At 50.6% G+C, this 17,538-nt stretch overlaps 1 protein-coding gene and 9 non-coding genes across 10 annotated transcripts; 7 read left to right on the top strand and 3 right to left on the bottom strand.

The window, feature by feature from the left end:
• Positions 1–605: 605 nt before the first annotated feature.
• LOC148660804 (uncharacterized) lies at positions 606–8,912 on the bottom strand. Its single transcript, XM_088638078.1, has 4 exons — positions 8,438–8,912; positions 7,422–7,751; positions 6,504–6,791; positions 606–4,331 (listed from the first exon to the last, which is right to left on the bottom strand). The coding sequence occupies exons 1-4, from the start codon at positions 8,784–8,786 to the stop codon at positions 3,877–3,879; spliced, it is 1,422 nt and encodes a 473-aa protein (XP_088494204.1). The 5' UTR covers positions 8,787–8,912; the 3' UTR covers positions 606–3,876.
• A 3,239-nt stretch (positions 8,913–12,151) lies between these two features.
• On the top strand, positions 12,152–12,224 carry trnam-cau (transfer RNA methionine (anticodon CAU)). The gene has a single exon. It is a non-coding gene; the product is annotated as a tRNA-Met (tRNA).
• A 504-nt stretch (positions 12,225–12,728) lies between these two features.
• Positions 12,729–12,801, top strand: trnaa-agc (transfer RNA alanine (anticodon AGC)). The gene has a single exon. It is a non-coding gene; the product is annotated as a tRNA-Ala (tRNA).
• A 735-nt stretch (positions 12,802–13,536) lies between these two features.
• trnap-cgg (transfer RNA proline (anticodon CGG)) lies at positions 13,537–13,608 on the bottom strand. Its single transcript has one exon. It is a non-coding gene; the product is annotated as a tRNA-Pro (tRNA).
• Positions 13,609–13,797: 189 nt separating this feature from the next.
• On the top strand, positions 13,798–13,870 carry trnaa-ugc (transfer RNA alanine (anticodon UGC)). Its single transcript has one exon. It is a non-coding gene; the product is annotated as a tRNA-Ala (tRNA).
• Positions 13,871–14,277: 407 nt separating this feature from the next.
• On the top strand, positions 14,278–14,350 carry trnam-cau (transfer RNA methionine (anticodon CAU)). Its single transcript has one exon. It is a non-coding gene; the product is annotated as a tRNA-Met (tRNA).
• Positions 14,351–15,662: 1,312 nt separating this feature from the next.
• trnap-cgg (transfer RNA proline (anticodon CGG)) lies at positions 15,663–15,734 on the bottom strand. Its single transcript has one exon. It is a non-coding gene; the product is annotated as a tRNA-Pro (tRNA).
• Positions 15,735–15,929: 195 nt separating this feature from the next.
• On the top strand, positions 15,930–16,002 carry trnaa-ugc (transfer RNA alanine (anticodon UGC)). Its single transcript has one exon. It is a non-coding gene; the product is annotated as a tRNA-Ala (tRNA).
• Positions 16,003–16,409: 407 nt separating this feature from the next.
• Positions 16,410–16,482, top strand: trnam-cau (transfer RNA methionine (anticodon CAU)). Its single transcript has one exon. It is a non-coding gene; the product is annotated as a tRNA-Met (tRNA).
• Positions 16,483–16,986: 504 nt separating this feature from the next.
• On the top strand, positions 16,987–17,059 carry trnaa-agc (transfer RNA alanine (anticodon AGC)). The gene has a single exon. It is a non-coding gene; the product is annotated as a tRNA-Ala (tRNA).
• The last annotated feature ends 479 nt before the right edge of the window (positions 17,060–17,538 follow it).

Genomic DNA, 17,538 nt, shown 5'->3' with positions numbered 1-17,538 from the left:
ACTGGTCACCTCCTCCACACTCCTGTTCACACTGACACCTGGAGATCTACAGTACTGATCACCTCCTCCACACTCCTGTTCACACTGACACCTGGAGATCTACAGTCCCCTGATCACCTCCTCCACACTCCCCTGTTCACACTGACAACTGGAGATTTACAGTACTGATCACCTCCTCCACACTCCTGTTCACACTGACACCTGGAGATCTACAGTACTGATCACCTCCTCCACACTCCTGTTCACACTGACACCTGGAGATCTACAGTCCCCTGATCACCTCCTCCACACTCCCCTGTTCACACTGACAACTGGAGATTTACAGTACTGATCACCTCCTCCACACTCCTGTTCACACTGACACCTGGAGATCTACAGTACTGATCACCTCCTCCACACTCCTGTTCACACTGACACCTGGAGATCTACAGTCCCCTGATCACCTCCTCCACACTCCCCTGTTCACACTGACACCTGGAGATCTACACTCTACTGATCACTCAATGCATGGTGCCAGTAATTTTAAATTGTATTAATAATACACTGAATTTCCTCCTGGCAACCCAAAGAATTCTAACTGTAAAGAAGCATGAGCTGAGTAAATCTCACAAGACAATAATAATGTTTTATTTTTTAAAGGCAAATGCAGCAAGTCCATATGAATTGCACAGTTGATTGACAGTGGTTTGGCTTTTTCCCACTGATACTGAAATTAGTTTGCGTGAGAGTGGTTACTGGAAGAAAACCACAGCTCTGAGCCACACCTAAACCGTCTTCTAACGATTTGATAAACAGCACCCTCACCCCTCCTCTATATCCTGCCTGTGTCTGTAATCTTGTGCGAGAATCCATGTGTTTCCACTCAGGAACTCAAAACGATTCCATACAAGGGGGAACATTTGGCCCATGTGACTTATTGTTTTTTTTTCAGTAGCTAATCTAATCCAGCTGTGTCTTGAAAGAAGCCAGGAACAACATGGCTGCTTGTTCCACACTCCCCCCACCCTTCGTGTAAAAAAGTGCCTCTTGTTCTCAGTTCTGAATGCACTTCCCCACAGTTTGCTCTCTTGTTCTCTGGTTCATACACTGTGGTTGACTTTCATAAGGAGCATTGTCACAATGTCAGTGGAGCGGAAGTCAACATCATCACTGTAATCACCATCATAACCTTTATCATCATGACCATCACCATCATCATCTGCACATCAGCACCACCATCATCATAACTATTACCATCAGCACTATCACCATCACCATTGTCATCTTCATCATGACCACGTCACTGTCATCATCTTCATCATCAGCACCATCATCATCATGACCATCACCATCAGCACTATCACCATCACCATTGCTATCTTCATCATGACCATCACCATCATCATTGTTATCGTCATCATGACCACGTCACCGTCATCATCTTCATCATCAGCACCATCATCATCATGACCATCACTGTCACCATCATTATCTTCCTCGTCATGACCATCACTATTATCATCTTCAAATAGTTACCATCATTACAGAACATAACCCCCTCCATCCAGTTCACGGCATGGGAACAAAACTACGTTCTGGCCCATTCTGTTGTATGGATTTTATTCCTTACTCCACAGGCTACACGCTCGGCAGCAGATTCATAGAATCCAGCCCATGTCTGCTCCTAATTTCCCACCAGCTGGAGAAGATATTTAAAACCTCATTTCCAGGTACAGCTGTCAAACCTTCCCCTTTCAAAGCTCATTATTTTGTTGCAAATGACTCGTAGATCAGACCAGACCGAAACACCTATTAAATTGTTATTGATTATTGTGAAATGGGGATTATCTCCTATATGAAATGGTTTTATTCCTTTAACTATTCGCATTTCACTGTGGGAAAGTAAGGAATCTTGTCCGTGATCTTATTTCCAGGAAGGAGGTGATTGTCAAATCCAACTCTCAAATTCTCCCAAACACAGGGGATCAGATTATAACTGTAAAGGGTTTGGATAGCTGATGGTTTTAAAACACAACAACCGAAGAACTACGCCGCAGATTCAAAAAGGAGGGCATTTTTTTAATGGAAATAAATGACAGAAAGGGGGAAGTGAAACCTGAGGACACAGGGAAGTGCATTTCAAACCTAGGAGATAGTTCTTTACACCAAGGGGGTGGGAGTGTGGAACAAGCTGCCCAGCCATGTTGTTGAGCCAACACCCTGACTTCTCTCAAGCAACAGCTGGATGAGATCCTGGATTCAATTAACTACTATTAAACTGGGAGGATGGGTTGAATGGCCTCTCCTCGTTTGTGACCTGTCTTCCGACAGGCAGTTTAACACACTTAATCCCAACAATCGTTATTAAAAAGTTTTATTCATGTTAGTTGTAATAAGAAAAAAAAAAGTTTTTTTTTTTGCTCCATGAGCTGGTCAGAATAAAATCTATCTTAAAATCTCACGCATTTAGATCACATTAATTTAGTAAATGTGGTACCTTAATTACATAATCAGCAAACCCAGCAACACTGTAGAGGAGTGTGGTTTCATCAGTCCTTACAAAATACACTGTCCAAAACACCTTCAGGGAGACTTCCACACAAAGTGGAATAACGATGCTGGGAGCTACTGGAGTAATCTCTTCCCACAGATGCAGGATCTGAAAGCAAGGATTCGAGCACATCAGTGTTAAGGAGTTGGAAATCAGGAATACTCCTGGCCAGGCACGATTCCAGCAGTCTCAGTGACACACGTGATTTTTGTGCCTCAGAGCGACTCCTATCTTATGTTCTATATTGTATTTATATACAGCAGGGTGACGATACCCTGGCAGATTCAAAGACGCTGCGTTCAGGGTGACTCTGTGCCCCAGTCTGGGGGACTCCTGCTCTCCCCAGAACTCCCTACACACAGACAAACTGCTGGGACGCCCAGCAGTGGAGACCTGTTTGGATTTTGCGTTCGGATAAGAAGAAGGAAAAAGAGTTATAATTGAAGCAGGTTTTGAGGATGGGGGGCAGATAGCGTGCTGTGTGAAGAGTCGCTGTAAAGAGGAGAGTGCTTCTTTAAAAAAATACAAAACACAAAGATTAAAAGTAATACCCTGCATCAAGCTTCGATACCGTTACATATGCTATGAAACAGGATGGAGGATAATACCGATCTTTTGCGGTATACAGTCCAATATTTGTCAATTCTGGCAGAGGCGGGGAGGGTTTTGGCCTAACGTGACTGAACAGTGGACAGAGAGCACAGCTCATATGAAACAAAGACTCCATGGCTTTTAAAAGGACGCGCAAAAAAACTGCATCTCGCAGGCGGTCCTCCTTCCCCACGTATGGTTTTTTGCTTGGAAACAAGGAAGTTCAGTACAGGACTTAGAAAACAAAGATCCTCAGAAGGAATTGGCCCACACACCTTCCTCGCTCAGCTTTCTCAGTCTGGTTGAATATATAAGGGACAGCGATCAGGGAAAATCAGAATTACTCCCCCTCTGCGAAGGGAAAGAGCATCCTGTTCTCTTCCCTGATTGGGTGTATCTTTTTCTCTTCTCTGATTGGGTGGTGTATCCAGCTCTCTCCCCTGATTGGGTGGTGCATCCTGTTCTCTTCCCTGATTGGGTGGTGTATTTAGCTCTCTCCTCTGACTGGAAGATGCGTCCTGTTCTCTTCCCTGATTGGGTGGTGTATCCAGCTCTCTTCCCTGACTGGGTGACGGGATGGCGCCGAGGAAGCTGCACGCCACTGTGCCGCCTATAGTGCCGCGCCTGCCTGCGCCAACAGGTCCTTAGAAAATGCTCTGCGCCTGAAGTCCTCATGTGGACTGTGCACGAGGGCAGGTCTTGAAGTCCCGTTCGCCAGCAGGCCCAGGAGCGCGGCGCAGGCCAGCGGGGGGGCGTCAGTGCTTCTTGCCGGTGTGGAGCTGCTGGTGAGACTGCAGCCGCGCCGACTGCAGGAAGTGCTTCCCACAAGCCCCGCAGTGGAAAGGGCCGTCTCCCGCGTGGTTGAGCTGGTGCGACTTCAGGAGGGGCAGCCGGCTGAACTTCTTACCGCAGCGGCTGCACTGATGCCCCCTCGGCCCCGCCTGCGGGCGCTGCGGCGCCCCCTGGCTGTCGGCCTGCTCCCCCTCGCCCGCGGGAAGGGGCCCGCCCTCCGCGCTGAGGTTCTCGTTGCAGTCCAGCTGCGGGTCGCGGTCCGTCTGCAGCACCTCCATCTCAGTCTCGGTGAGCAGCCTGTGCAGCATGGAGGAGCCCGGCGGCGGGTCCTGCTCCGCCATCGCGCTGCCGGGAGACCGCCGCCCACTTCCTCCGCCGCAGGCAGCCTGGTCCGGGGAGGGGGAGGAGTGCCCTTCACCTGCGTCGCCCGGGTTCGAAAGCCCAACGAGACAGAGAGAGACAGAGAGAGAGAGGGACGTTACGGGCTGTTTCTTCTTCCCCTCTCATTACCCAGCTGGCAGAATCACCGCAGACAACTTTTTGTACTAAAAAGCTGTACAGTGGAATGCAAAACAAATGTAATTCTAATTGACAGAGAGGAATACCTAACAATCAGCTACATAAATCAAACCTTCCTCTTGTTACGTCTATCCTTTAGTGACTTTGCTTAATTTATTTAGTCCTGGTATCAAATGGCGTAGTGGGAGGGCAATGCCAGCTACAGATCTCTCTTAACTCTTCACTCAAGACAGCAGTGTTCTCCACCCTGTAGACTGATCCAGTCGGATCTCAGGAGCCCAGCAGGACTGGGCCGGGTCAGTACGGTCAGACCTCTAAGGAAAATCAAGCTGCTGCAGTAAGTGGAAGTGGTGTTGGTGGATCAGTAGGGGGTTCTAGACCAGAATCTTCAAGCAGGACTCCAGTATGGTGACATATGTGGGGACACTGTGCTCTACAGCTGCGCTCCGGATATATTCTCAGGGTTAGAAATGAGAATGTAATTTGCTGGGTACAGATGCATATCATAGCTAGCAGACATATCACCCTGCAACTCACCACTGGCAACCCACTGAAGCTCAGCAGGTGTGAGCCTGGTCAGTACCTGGAGGGGAGACTCCTGGGAAAGAAGTGTTAGTGGGGCCAGTAGGGGGTGCTCACCCTGCGGTCTGTGTGTGTTCTTATGCTCCTGTATAGTGATGGGGACACTATACTGTAACAAGGTGCTGTCCTTTGGATGAAATGAAGGTCTTGACTCTTTGTGGTCATTAAAAATCCCTGGGTCTTTCCTGAAAAGAGTAGGGGTGTTACCCTGGAGTCCTGGTCAAATCTCTCATTGGCCCTTACCAATCATGGCCTCCTAATAATCCCCATCTATGAACTGGCTTCATTACTCTGCTCTCCTCCCCACTATTGTGGGGTGAGTGTTCTAGCGCGCTATGGCTGCCCTTGCATCAGACTGGCGCATCATCCAGGTGGGGCTGCACACTGGTGGTGGTGGAGGGGAGTCCCCATTACCTGCAAAGTGCTTTGAGTGGAGTGTCCAGGATAGCGCTATATATAAATGTAAGCAATTATTATAATTGTATCTGCAAACAATTAATCCTTCTGTCTTCAGATGCCCCTGTAATGAAGTAAAACCTGGGACAATCATCAACAGTTCACTTGGAAACTCTTGGATCCAGGGCTCAATTCTGGATTGTAACTCACAGAAAGTTGGCTGCACAGCTGGGATTCAAACCTGGAACCACCTGCCCATGAACCTTCAGCTTTATTCAGCAAGCCACCACTGACTGGGGTTGTCTTCAAACCAACTGTGTTCCCGGAGCATTGTTTTGAAACTAACCTGGCTGCTGCCAGAGACGATATTTTGCAGCCAGTTTCACCGTCAAACATCAGCGCTGCTTCAGCTCTGCTCGAAACACACAGGTGTGGCCCCAGCGCGAAACAGAACGCTTTGTTCCAGATGAAAGGCAAGAAAAACCGCAAAGGAACAGCCTGATCACTCCCACCTTCTGTGCGGCCAGCTCATCTCAGGCCTTATCACCTCCATCTTGACCCGAAACGCCTTGTTCAGAAGCCAGTTCTCAGTCATCAGTTTCTGTTGTCAGACGGGCAGCCAGTGGCTCGGTGCTCGGGCTGCCTGTGCTCTGCATTTCCTGCAGCCTCAAGACAGACAGGCGCCAGTGCCGATGCCAGCGCTCGCTCGATCCCTGCTGTCTGGTTCTGCTCCTACACACCAGGTTGGACCACTTTGCTAGGTCACAGCTGGTGTGGACAAGGACAGCGGCATCGCCACTTTGTGGCCTGATCCTGTCAGATCTCTAAAGCTCAGCAGGGCTGGTCCCAGTCAGTAGTGGGTAGGGGACACCTAAGGAAAATTAGGTTGCATTAAGTTGCAACTGTGAGAATATTGGTGGACCTGTTGGGGGCGCTCTTCCTTCTGGTCTGTAGGCTTGTAGTAGGCTTTAGATGAGACAACATACTGAGATCCTCAATTAGTTGTTGAAGATTTCCTGGTACTACTCAGGAGAGCAGTGGTGTTTAAATTCCTCTGAGGCTGCCAGTCTTAAATGCCCTAATTGCCACCCACCTGCTGCAGTGACTGCCGCTCCTCCCTGGGGGTCCCGCTCGGGTCTCTCCGCTCGGCCCCAGTCCGGCCCCAGGCTCCCATCTGGCGCGGGCTCCCTGCTCTCCTCGCGACTGGGCTCAGAGCCGGCACTGAGAAAGCACTCCGGGTCGGCGCCACCCCCCTGGCAGTCAGAGGGCGCCAGCTCCCTCACCTGCCACCAGAGCTCACTGCACCACCTCTGCCCGAACACCCTGTCGAGAACGGGAACCCAGTCCTGGGCATCGGAGAGGACGGTCTGCTGCTCGGACACTGCGGAGAGACGAGGACAGGGGCTCGGGCTGGGGCAGAGAGCACTGCATGAAAAACCCCCAAGAGTCCAATACTAACCGCTCTGTATAGTGGGTTTGTCTGATAACACAGTAAGACCTGGACTGCTTCAGACTACTATTCAATTGAAGCCTGTCTAATAACACTGGAAGACCTGGAGTGGATCAGACTGCTGTGCACTGGGAGCCTGTTTAGTAACACTGTAAGATCTGGAGTGGATCAGACTGCTGTGCACTGGGAGCCTGTCTAGTAACACTGTAAGATCTGGAGTGGATCAGACTGCTGTGCACTGGGAGCCTGTCTAGTAACACTGTAAGATCTGGAGTGGATCAGGCTGCTGTGCACTGGGAGCCTGTCTAGTAACACTGTAAGATCTGGAGTGGATCAGGCTGCTGTGCACTGGGAGCCTGTCTAGTAACACTGTAAGATCTGGAGTGGATCAGACTGCTGTGCACTGGGAGCCTGTCTAATAGCAATGTAAGTCCTGGAGTGGATCAGACTGCTGTGCACTGGGAGCCTGTTAGTAACACTGTAAGTCCTGGAGTGGATCAGACTGCTGTGCACTTGGACTTGTTTCCCTACATCAATCATGTGAATTAAGAGAACAGTTACCAGCTGCTTCCAGACTGGGCCCTCTCTGTGTGCCCTCGCTCTCTGCCCGGTCAGCACAGCCCAGCGGCTCCTGCTGTGTCTCGGCCTTCTGACAGTGGGCAGCTGCACTAGGAGTGCTGGGAGAGCTGGGGCTGCCTGCAGTTGGTAACGAGTCCTCTGGCCCAGCCGCCGCCCCCTCTGTGGACAGTTGGAGCCTCAGCTGCAGGCTCCTGTTCTCTTTCTCCTTGGCTGCCAGTTCGCTCAGCAGGTCGTCGAAGCTGTTTTCTACAATCTTTCTCACCTCCGTAACAGCAGTCTGGAGTACGTGGTCCAACACCGCCTGCAGACGGGCTGGAACAGAGGGGATTCCCACTGTGAGTCTCTGCTCTGTCCAGTCAGGGCAGGAGGCACTGCTTTACACACAGGGTGGCGGGAGTGTGGAACACGCTGCCCAGCCTCGTTGTTGAAGCAGATACCTTGACTTCTTTCAAGAAACAGTTTGACAAGGTCTTGGGTTAGCTATTAACTGCTAAAAGGGGTTGGAGGGGCAGGTCGTTTCTGACCTGTTTTGTGTGTCTATTTTCATAAAGGCCTGCTAAAGTATCTGCATTTCTCTACTGAAAGAGATTTGAACCCGCAGCACCAGTAAGTATACGTCAGCTATGCCCACTGGATATAGTGATGTAGCTGGCTTGAGCAGACTAGAGACAGACTTCAATCACCTTCCCGACAGTCAATCCCCCAAACATACCCTGGTCACACCCTCAGCTGAAGAGGTCCTTTTTAAGAAATGGGTGGAACTCATATCTAAAAACCTGTACAACACATGCCACTCACTGCTCCCTGAACCTCGGCACCATACTTGCCATATTGGGACGACATCCCTATTATTGCAGATAATGTACGACAGTAAAATCAAATCTAGACATAGAGGTTGACAGATATGTGTGATCAAACTCGTACAGAGTCACTGCAATCAGAACTGACTGAGCCAAAGCACAGTCACCGAGCAGAGCAATGGAGAAAGAGCCCCTCACCCAGCACCCGGACTCTCTGCTCCTGTCTCTCCGTGTCTGGGGGCTTGGGGCGCTCACAGCCCGAGGAGGAGGAGGATGGCGTCGATGAAGGCGATGCCGTCTTGCTGGGGGCCGCTGCGCTCTCGGTCTCCCCAGCCCGGGTCGCAGGAGGCGCCTGTCCAGGGCGGCAGGTCTGCATTCGCCGCCTCAGTCCGCGGTTCTCCTGCTCCGTGCTGGCGATGAGGAGCAGCAGGGCGCCCAGGCTGTGTCCCACACTGTCCGTGATCTGCCTCACCGCCGCCTGCACCACCCGCTCCAGCACCGACTCCAGCTGGCCCTGGAAGAAGGACAGATACAGCGCCTCGGCCATGCTCTCCGGTCCCCGCAGCGATCTGGTGTTCCCCGGTGTTGATCGGGCTCCACTCCTCTCTCATTCTCTTCGCCACAGCGGTTCAGGCAGGTTCAGCTCCCCGCCTCCTACACGTCCTGTACTAGCCAGGATGCCCCCGTATGAACCCGTATATACGCGCACTACCTTTCCATTCCCGGGGAAATTTAGTTCCCAGTATGGAGTCAGTACTGGGGACCCGGGACTGACCAACACGTGTCTCGAGAATGGCCGATGCGCTCCGGAACCGAGCTGGACAGTCCGCTGAGCTTGGATAGTCTCGGGAGTCTCGGTTTACTGTCCATTTTCAGGTTTCAACGATGAAATAAATAGTTTAATTTTGTTTTCAGAACCCGGGTTTTCATTTTTAACAATAATGTTTTATTTTGGGGCTCTGAGCTCCAGACCATCTACCAGTGACCCACAGGAATGGAGCCGAGCAGGGTAACCATGGTTACGGGCGTCAGCGAGCACTTTTGTGTTGTTTTGTTAAAAAATGGTCGTTTTCACGTTTTATTCATTTGATTATTAATCATTTCAAGACAGGGTTCTTCACCCAGGTTTTGGACCTGCTAGCTTTCCTTCCAGCAGAGCTCCCACGTACTGTACATAACTGACCCCCAAAACTGAAATAAAACGGGGATCGATTTGAGCTCTAATCGTTTTCAGGCGCTTTTTTTATTTTTCGCAAGTAACTTAAGATATCTGAGATTTTAATGGAAATGGCACTCAAGGGTTTTGTTTTTTAAAAGTAATTCAGCGTCCTGTTAGCTCAGGATTCAATTAAGCCCAGAGCGCGACAGCAGCGATAACCAGTAGGCTCGTCAGCCCCCGGCCCGGGTCGGAAGCCCCTGACTCAGGACAAGGAAAGAAACCAACGCATTCAGCACCAGGTTTGCTCTCATTTCCGGGACGGGGGCAGAAGTGGTCAGCGTGGCTCAGGGAGGGACACACGCCGAGCCTTGAAGAGGTCAGAAACTGAATGAGGTCAGTCTGAGTACGTGAAGATTCTTAAGGTGTTAAAGCCAGAAAAGTTTTCCCTCAGCCGGTTGAGGAATTTAAATGTTTTGATTTTCAACACGCTTAAATTGAGGATTTATCTAAGACCAGAAAGAAGGGTAATTGTAACGTGTTCGATGGAGAAATGACCCGCGCGTTTCACTTTTTAATTTCACTATCCCCCCCCCACACACACACACAGAAAAGTGCGCTCCTCTTCTTTGATTTACGGTAGTCGTTGTCAAATTTGCTCCAATCATCTAAAAGCATATTATTTCCTGGTTCTGAATTTCGTTGTTTGTTGTTAGCATTTCTGGGCGGCGAAACCTTAGTATTTGCGCCCCCGGATGGCTTGGAGGACTCATTCCAGCGCCCGGAATTCCTCATTTGAGCAGCGGGGGAGCTGGTATTCAATTCAATTCAATTCAATTCAATTCAACTTTATTGTCCTTAAACTTACACAGGTGCATAGTATAATGAAAAGTGTTTCTCATTAGTCACTCAGGTGCAGTATATAAATAGGACAGAAGATAAGACAATAGACAGTTACACAATAGCAATAATAGTAACATGTAATAACATAACATAAATAACATGTAATCAAGTAATCGAAAACTGCAAAATTCCACAAACAGAGAAAATATAACAGGACAAAAACAGTGCAAGGTAATTCTTGGAACAGTGCAAACAATAGTATGGTTAAAAGTAGTATGGTTAATTAATAAATATTAAATATTATTATGCCTGTTACAGTTTTACTGGGCTATCGAGGGGACAGTACAATTTCGGCTTACATGTGCGTGTGGTGGTGTAGGAGTACAGTCGTTGTGGGTACAGGAGGACGTTAGGAGAGATCATAATAAGGTGGAAGGGAGTGGGGGAGTCACCAACTTGACAGCTCTGGGGAAGAAGCTATTTTGGAGTCTAGTTGTGTGTGACTGGAGTGACCGGAACCTTCTGCCAGATGGTAGGGGAATAAACAAGTTATGACTGGGGTGAGTGGGGTCAGACATAATTTTGGTGGCTTTTTTCAGACTCCTGGTGTTGTAGATTTCCTGGATGGATGGTAAGGCACTGCCGATGATGTGTTGGGCAGTTTTGACCACCCGCTGTAGTGCCTTACGGTCGGATGCGGTGCAGTTGCCGTACCAGACTGTGATGCAGGTGGTCAGTATGCTCTCCACCGTACATCTGTAGAAGTTGGTGAGGATCAGTGGGTGTAGGTGTATTTTCTTCAGCCTTCTCAGGAAGTACAGCCGCTGTAGTGCCTTCTTGATGAGACTGGAGGTGTTCAGTGTCCATGTAAGGTCCTTAGAGATGTGAATGCCTAGGAATTTGAAGTTATTCACCATCTCCACCGCAGACCCTTCTATGTAGATGGGGGAGTGAACTTTTCCTTGTCTTCTGAAGTCAACAATCAGCTCTTTGGTTTTGGTATGCGAAGATTGCTCCTGTTCTCCCAACACCTGGATCCTGGACATTCTTGAGCGGCTGCTCTGGATGGTCCAGCGTGTTTTAGTGAACATACAGTCTTGTTACCGGGAAGCATCTTGTTGATCCCTTTTATACCCTTTTTAAAGTAATGAAATCCTTCACGTGGTATGTTCAGCAAATCTCGGCACCATATCCTCGGTGACGTCTTTACCGCTGTGAAACATTTGAGATGTTCACATGATAGGAGATCAACACACCCATCCTGCTTAGGTTAGGTTGTTAACCAGTTCCTGAGTTCAAATGTCTCGTCCAGCTGTAGTCTTAAAGATCCCCAGTGAATCGACAGAATGAGGTATGTATTCTTTATTTGCTCCATGGAAAATATTGTGATATTTGAAATTGCAACTTCCTTCTGCACCCATCCGTTTTCTAACGGGTTTATCTAGTACAGGATTGTGTGTGAGCCAGGGATTGTACTAGAACAGCGCCAGGCAGGGTACACCCTGGATGGACTGTTCAGGGCTTCTTGATCACCTGTTTGTGGACAGATGGCCAGGTGTAACGATGCACTGTCCATTTTATCCCCTGTTCCAGAGGCCCAGTCAGGCATGTCACACACCTCTGACCTGGGTGGCAGCGACTGAATGTCTCAGCAAGGAAGCTCTAGAACAAGGACAGCTGAATGCAGCACCTTTAATGAGGCACAGGACATTAAATGCACACTTCAACGATTTCAAACGAGGCTCATACTCCCTTTTCAAGTGGGCTCTGGCGCCACCTGCTGGAGATATATTAAGAATCGCTTTTATTTACTGGATGCTTAAAGAATAAATCTTCACAGTGAAAAGTCACAGTGGTGATGAGTTTTCAGGACGTGATTGAACAAGCTATCAGGTGAGCAACTTGGATAACTGGTCTCGTTGGCGTCGTAGGTAGCGCATCAGACTCATAATCTGAAGGTCGTGAGTTCGATCCTCACACGGGGCAGGGCCACTTGCTTTCTTGCTCTTTTCAGACACTTGCAGCAACTATTCGCTCAGAACCACGTCTGCGTGCCTACCACGTGGAAAGCGTCACCTTTACACGGGAGAGGAGCAAAGCCGCACCCCTTTCCTACATAACACTCACATTCAGAGTTAAATCCCCAAATTTGCCCTAACTTTCGCTGGCGCTGCTGTCAGCCTGCCCCTGTTGCCGATGAAAGGCTCACACAGCGTCATGACAGTTGCAAAACAATGTTCCACACTCCGTAAGCGACAACTTCAGTGTTTCAAGTCACCCGATATGCCGAGAGTCAAAGGAGCGCAAAACCCCAAGCGTCAAAAGACAAGATGAGTTGATGGAAAGAGCATTGAATTGAGGAGCACAAAAGTTCAGCTCGTACAATAGGCAACGAAGGTCTATTCGTGCGTCTTCATCGCACTTGAAAGGACTGCCTTGCAGACCAAGGGCAGCGGGCGGTAAGACATGATGGCGAGAAGCCTGAAGCGAGGGGGATTAGCTCAAATGGTAGAGCGCTCGCTTAGCATGCGAGAGGTAGCGGGATCGATGCCCGCATCCTCCAGGTGCGAGTCTGGAGCTCTGGGAGCCAGGTGCTCTCCTTTAGCCTCTGCGACTTCTGATAGGTTCTCCTCCGCTCAACGTCCTTCAGCTGTCAAGTATTGAAGGGCCACGCCTCCTTCCCCACCTCAGTCTGCACCGAGTGCGTCTCCGGCATTTTCTCGTCCGATTTGGCAGCTTAGCAAATGAAAAGTATATCCGAGTGAAAACGGTGGTGAGAATACTCTCACGAATCCTTAGAAGACGTGCGTTTGATCAACGATTGCTTAACATTCCCATTCGAGCCATCAAGCTCGTAGTTTTCCTTCAAATATTGAAAGCTGTCAGCGAGCACATCACGCTCTGCAGGACGGTGAAGTATTTTGAGTACTTCAACAGAAAGAAGAGCAGACAGCTCCGCAAATATGCGAGGCGCAGAGAGCGCAAGGCGAGCCCCGCACACGTTTCGGTGGCTGAGAGAGGGCGGTTTTTGCTTCTGCATTTCTCAAGTAATGGCGCATGACAACAAGCGATCGCGGTGCTCATTTACGACATAGCGGTGAGGAGTTTTCAGGACGGGTTCTTTTGAACGAGCAACGAGGTTGCCGCCTTGGACAGCTGACTGCACGCTGGCATTGTGCCACGTGATGAGGATTGACCAGGCTCCTTCAGTCATCAGTCACCTTCCATCGTTTGCCGTAAGCAGACGCTGCGAGGTGATGTGGATATCAGTTCCCAGAAGTGAGGAAGAGGAGGAAAAGGGCTCGTCCGGGATTTGAACCCGGGACCTCTCGCACCCGAAGCGAGAATCATACGCCTAGACCAACGAGCCACAGCAACTCTTCCGCTTTTGTGTTGTCAGCGAGCTGGAGGACGGGGGGAGGCGTCATTCGCTCGTCCCGTCAGACCTTCATCAATTAGTCAAGAAAGCCGACTGCCTTGCAGGCGAAGGGCAGTGGACGGCGCCCGGTAAGAGGGGAACAAGCGGCACAAGGCGACGCCGAGGAGGAAAGCACAGCGAGGGGGATTAGCTCACATGGTAGAGCGCTCGCTTTGCATGCGAGAGGTAGCGGGATCGATGCCCGCATCCTCCAGGTGTACGCTGAGCGCTCGGTGTGCCGAGAGGTGTCCTTTAACCCCTGATCACGCCTTGCGAGGAGAGTGTGAAGCGTTTGGCAGCCACGCCCCCTTTTCATCTTCTCTCTGGTTTAAGTGCGTCTCCGCCACTCTCTCTTGACACTTCATGGCAGCATGTCAGGGGTCCGAGTGATGTTTTTAATGGCTGAGTGAGGGCACGACGCTGAAGCAGAGAGGCCATTTCAGCCAGAGAGACTTGTGCTAGGTGAGCTGTGAAAGACAGACTCGCGACAGAAACAAAGCCCCAAAGTCTCGGGTGAGATCAAAAGGCAAATGCAACACCCAGCAGAGGGTGTCGCAAGATTAGGGAACAGGCGTCTGAAATCCCTGTGAGGCAAACTTTCCGGCCCGAGCACCGCAGCTGGCCTCGTTGGCGTAGTAGGTAGCGCGTCAGTCTCATAATCTGAAGGTCGTGAGTTCGATCCTCACACGGGGCAGGGCCACTTCCTTTCTTGCTCTTTTCAGACACTTGCAGCAACTATTCGCTCAGAACCACGTCTGCGTGCCTACCACGTGGAAAGCGTCACCTTTACACGGGAGAGGAGCAAAGCCGCACCCCTTTCCTACATAACACTCACATTCAGAGTTAAATCCCCAAATTTGCCCTAACTTTCGCTGGCGCTGCTGTCAGCCTGCCCCTGTTGCCGATGAAAGGCTCACACAGCGTCATGACAGTTGCAAAACAATGTTCCACACTCCGTAAGCGACAACTTCAGTGTTTCAAGTCACCCGATATGCCGAGAGTCAAAGGAGCGCAAAACCCCAAGCGTCAAAAGACAAGATGAGTTGATGGAAAGTGCATTGAATTGAGGAGCACAAAAGTTCAGCTCGTACAATAGGCAAGGAAGGTCTATTCGTGCGTCTTCATCGCACTTGAAAGGACTGCCTTGCAGACCAAGGGCAGCGGGCGGTAAGACATGATGCCGAGAAGCCTGAAGCGAGGGGGATTAGCTCAAATGGTAGAGCCCTCGCTTAGCATGCGAGAGGTAGCGGGATCGATGCCCGCATCCTCCAGGTGCGAGTCTGGAGCTCTGGGAGCCAGGTGCTCTCCTTTAGCCTCTGCGACTTCTGATAGGTTCTCCTCCGCTCAACGTCCTTCAGCTGTCAAGTATTGAAGGGCCACGCCTCCTTCCCCACCTCAGTCTGCACCGAGTGCGTCTCCGGCATTTTCTCGTCCGATTTGGCAGCTTAGCAAATGAAAAGTATATCCGAGTGAAAACAATGCTGAGAATACTCTCACGAATCCTTAGAAGACGTGCGTTTGATCAACGATTGCTTAACATTCCCATTCGAGCCATCAAGCTCGTAGTTTTCCTTCAATTATTGAAAGCTGTCAGCGAGCACATCACGTTCTGCAGGACGGTGAAGTATTTTGAGTACTTCAACAGAAAGAAGAGCAGACAGCTTCGCAAATATGCGAGGCGCAGAGAGCGCAAGGCGAGCCCCGCACACGTTTCGGTGGCTGAGAGAGGGCGGTTTTTGCTTCTGCATTTCTCAAGTAATGGCGCATGACAACAAGCGATCGCGGTGCTCATTTACGACATAGCGGTGAGGAGTTTTCAGGACGGGTTCTTCTGAACGAGCAACGAGGTTGCCGCCTTGGACAGCTGACTGCACGCTGGCATTGTGCCACGTGATGAGGATTGACCAGGCTCCTTCAGTCATCAGTCACCTTCCATCGTTTGCCGTAAGCAGACGCTGCGAGGTGATGTGGATATCAGTTCCCAGGAGTGAGGAAGAGGAGGAAAAGGGCTCGTCCGGGATTTGAACCCGGGACCTCTCGCACCCGAAGCGAGAATCATACGCCTAGACCAACGAGCCACAGCGACTCTTCCGCTTTTGTGTTGTCAGCGAGCTGGAGGACGGGGGGAGGCGTCATTCGCTCGTCCCGTCAGACCTTCATCAATAAGTCAAGAAAGCCGACTGCTTTCAGGCGACAGGCGAAGGGCAGTGGACGGCGCCCGGTAAGAGGGGAACAAGCGGCACAAGGCGACGCCGAGGAGGAAGGCACAGCGAGGGGGATTAGCTCACATGGTAGAGCGCTCGCTTTGCATGCGAGAGGTAGCGGGATCGATGCCCGCATCCTCCAGGTGTACGCTGAGTGCTCGGTGTGCCGAGAGGTGTCCTTTAACCCCTGATCACGCCTTGCGAGGAGAGTGTGAAGCGTTTGGCAGCCACGCCCCCTTTTCATCTTCTCTCTGGTTTAAGTGCGTCTCCGCCACTCTCTCTTGACACTTCATGGCAGCATGTCAGGGGTCCGAGTGATGTTTTTAATGGCTGAGTGAGGGCACGACGCTGAAGCAGAGAGGCCATTTCAGCCAGAGAGACTTGTGCTAGGTGAGCTGTGAAAGACAGACTCGCGACAGAAACAAAGCCCCAAAGTCTCGGGTGAGATCAAAAGGCAAATGCAACACCCAGCAGAGGGTGTCGCAAGATTAGGGAACAGGCGTCTGAAATCCCTGTGAGGCAAACTTTCCGGCCCGAGCACCGCAGCTGGCCTCGTTGGCGTAGTAGGTAGCGCGTCAGTCTCATAATCTGAAGGTCGTGAGTTCGATCCTCACACGGGGCAGGGCCACTTCCTTTCTTGCTCTTTTCAGACACTTGCAGCAACTATTCGCTCAGAACCACGTCTGCGTGCCTACCACGTGGAAAGCGTCACCTTTACACGGGAGAGGAGCAAAGCCGCACCCCTTTCCTACATAACACTCACATTCAGAGTTAAATCCCCAAATTTGCCCTAACTTTCGCTGGCGCTGCTGTCAGCCTGCCCCTGTTGCCGATGAAAGGCTCACACAGCGTCATGACAGTTGCAAAACAATGTTCCACACTCCGTAAGCGACAACTTCAGTGTTTCAAGTCACCCGATATGCCGAGAGTCAAAGGAGCGCAAAACCCCAAGCGTCAAAAGACAAGATGAGTTGATGGAAAGTGCATTGAATTGAGGAGCACAAAAGTTCAGCTCGTACAATAGGCAAGGAAGGTCTATTCGTGCGTCTTCATCGCACTTGAAAGGACTGCCTTGCAGACCAAGGGCAGCGGGCGGTAAGACATGATGCCGAGAAGCCTGAAGCGAGGGGGATTAGCTCAAATGGTAGAGCGCTCGCTTAGCATGCGAGAGGTAGCGGGATCGATGCCCGCATCCTCCAGGTGCGAGTCTGGAGCTCTAGGAGCCAGGTGCTCTCCTTTAGCCTCTGCGACTTCTGATAGGTTCTCCTCCGCTCAACGTCCTTCAGCTGTCAAGTATTGAAGGGCCACGCCTCCTTCCCCACCTCAGTCTGCACCGAGTGCGTCTCCGGCATTTTCTCGTCCGATTTGGCAGCTTAGCAAATGAAAAGTATATCCGAGTGAAAACAATGCTGAGAATACTCTCACGAATCCTTAGAAGACGTGCGTTTGATCAACGATTGCTTAACATTCCCATTCGAGCCATCAAGCTCGTAGTTTTCCTTCAATTATTGAAAGCTGTCAGCGAGCACATCACGTTCTGCAGGACGGTGAAGTATTTTGAGTACTTCAACAGAAAGAAGAGCAGACAGCTTCGCAAATATGCGAGGCGCAGAGAGCGCAAGGCGAGCCCCGCACACGTTTCGGTGGCTGAGAGAGGGCGGTTTTTGCTTCTGCATTT

The sequence above is a fragment of the Lepisosteus platostomus genome, chromosome 6 (genome assembly GCF_059453375.1).
Source record: "Lepisosteus platostomus isolate fLepPlt1 chromosome 6, fLepPlt1.hap1, whole genome shotgun sequence".
NCBI lineage: Eukaryota > Metazoa > Chordata > Actinopteri > Semionotiformes > Lepisosteidae > Lepisosteus > Lepisosteus platostomus.
The sequence above is the reverse complement of the archived record's forward strand: the minus strand, read 5'-3'. Positions and strand labels throughout refer to the sequence as shown.

What these genes read in the sequence shown, in the direction of transcription:
- LOC148660804 (XM_088638078.1), bottom strand. Translation starts at nt 8,786, where the DNA reads ATGGCCGAGGCGCTGTATCTGTCCTTCTTCCAGGGCCAGCTGGAGTCG. An exon ending in GCAGAGAGTCCGGGTGCTGG is followed by an intron (nt 7,752 to 8,437) that starts GTGAGGGGCTCT and finishes CCTCTGTTCCAG; the next exon opens with CCCGTCTGCAGGCGGTGTTG. An exon ending in AGCGGCAGTCACTGCAGCAG is followed by an intron (nt 4,332 to 6,503) that starts GTGGGTGGCAAT and finishes CGGGCGACGCAG; the next exon opens with GTGAAGGGCACTCCTCCCCC.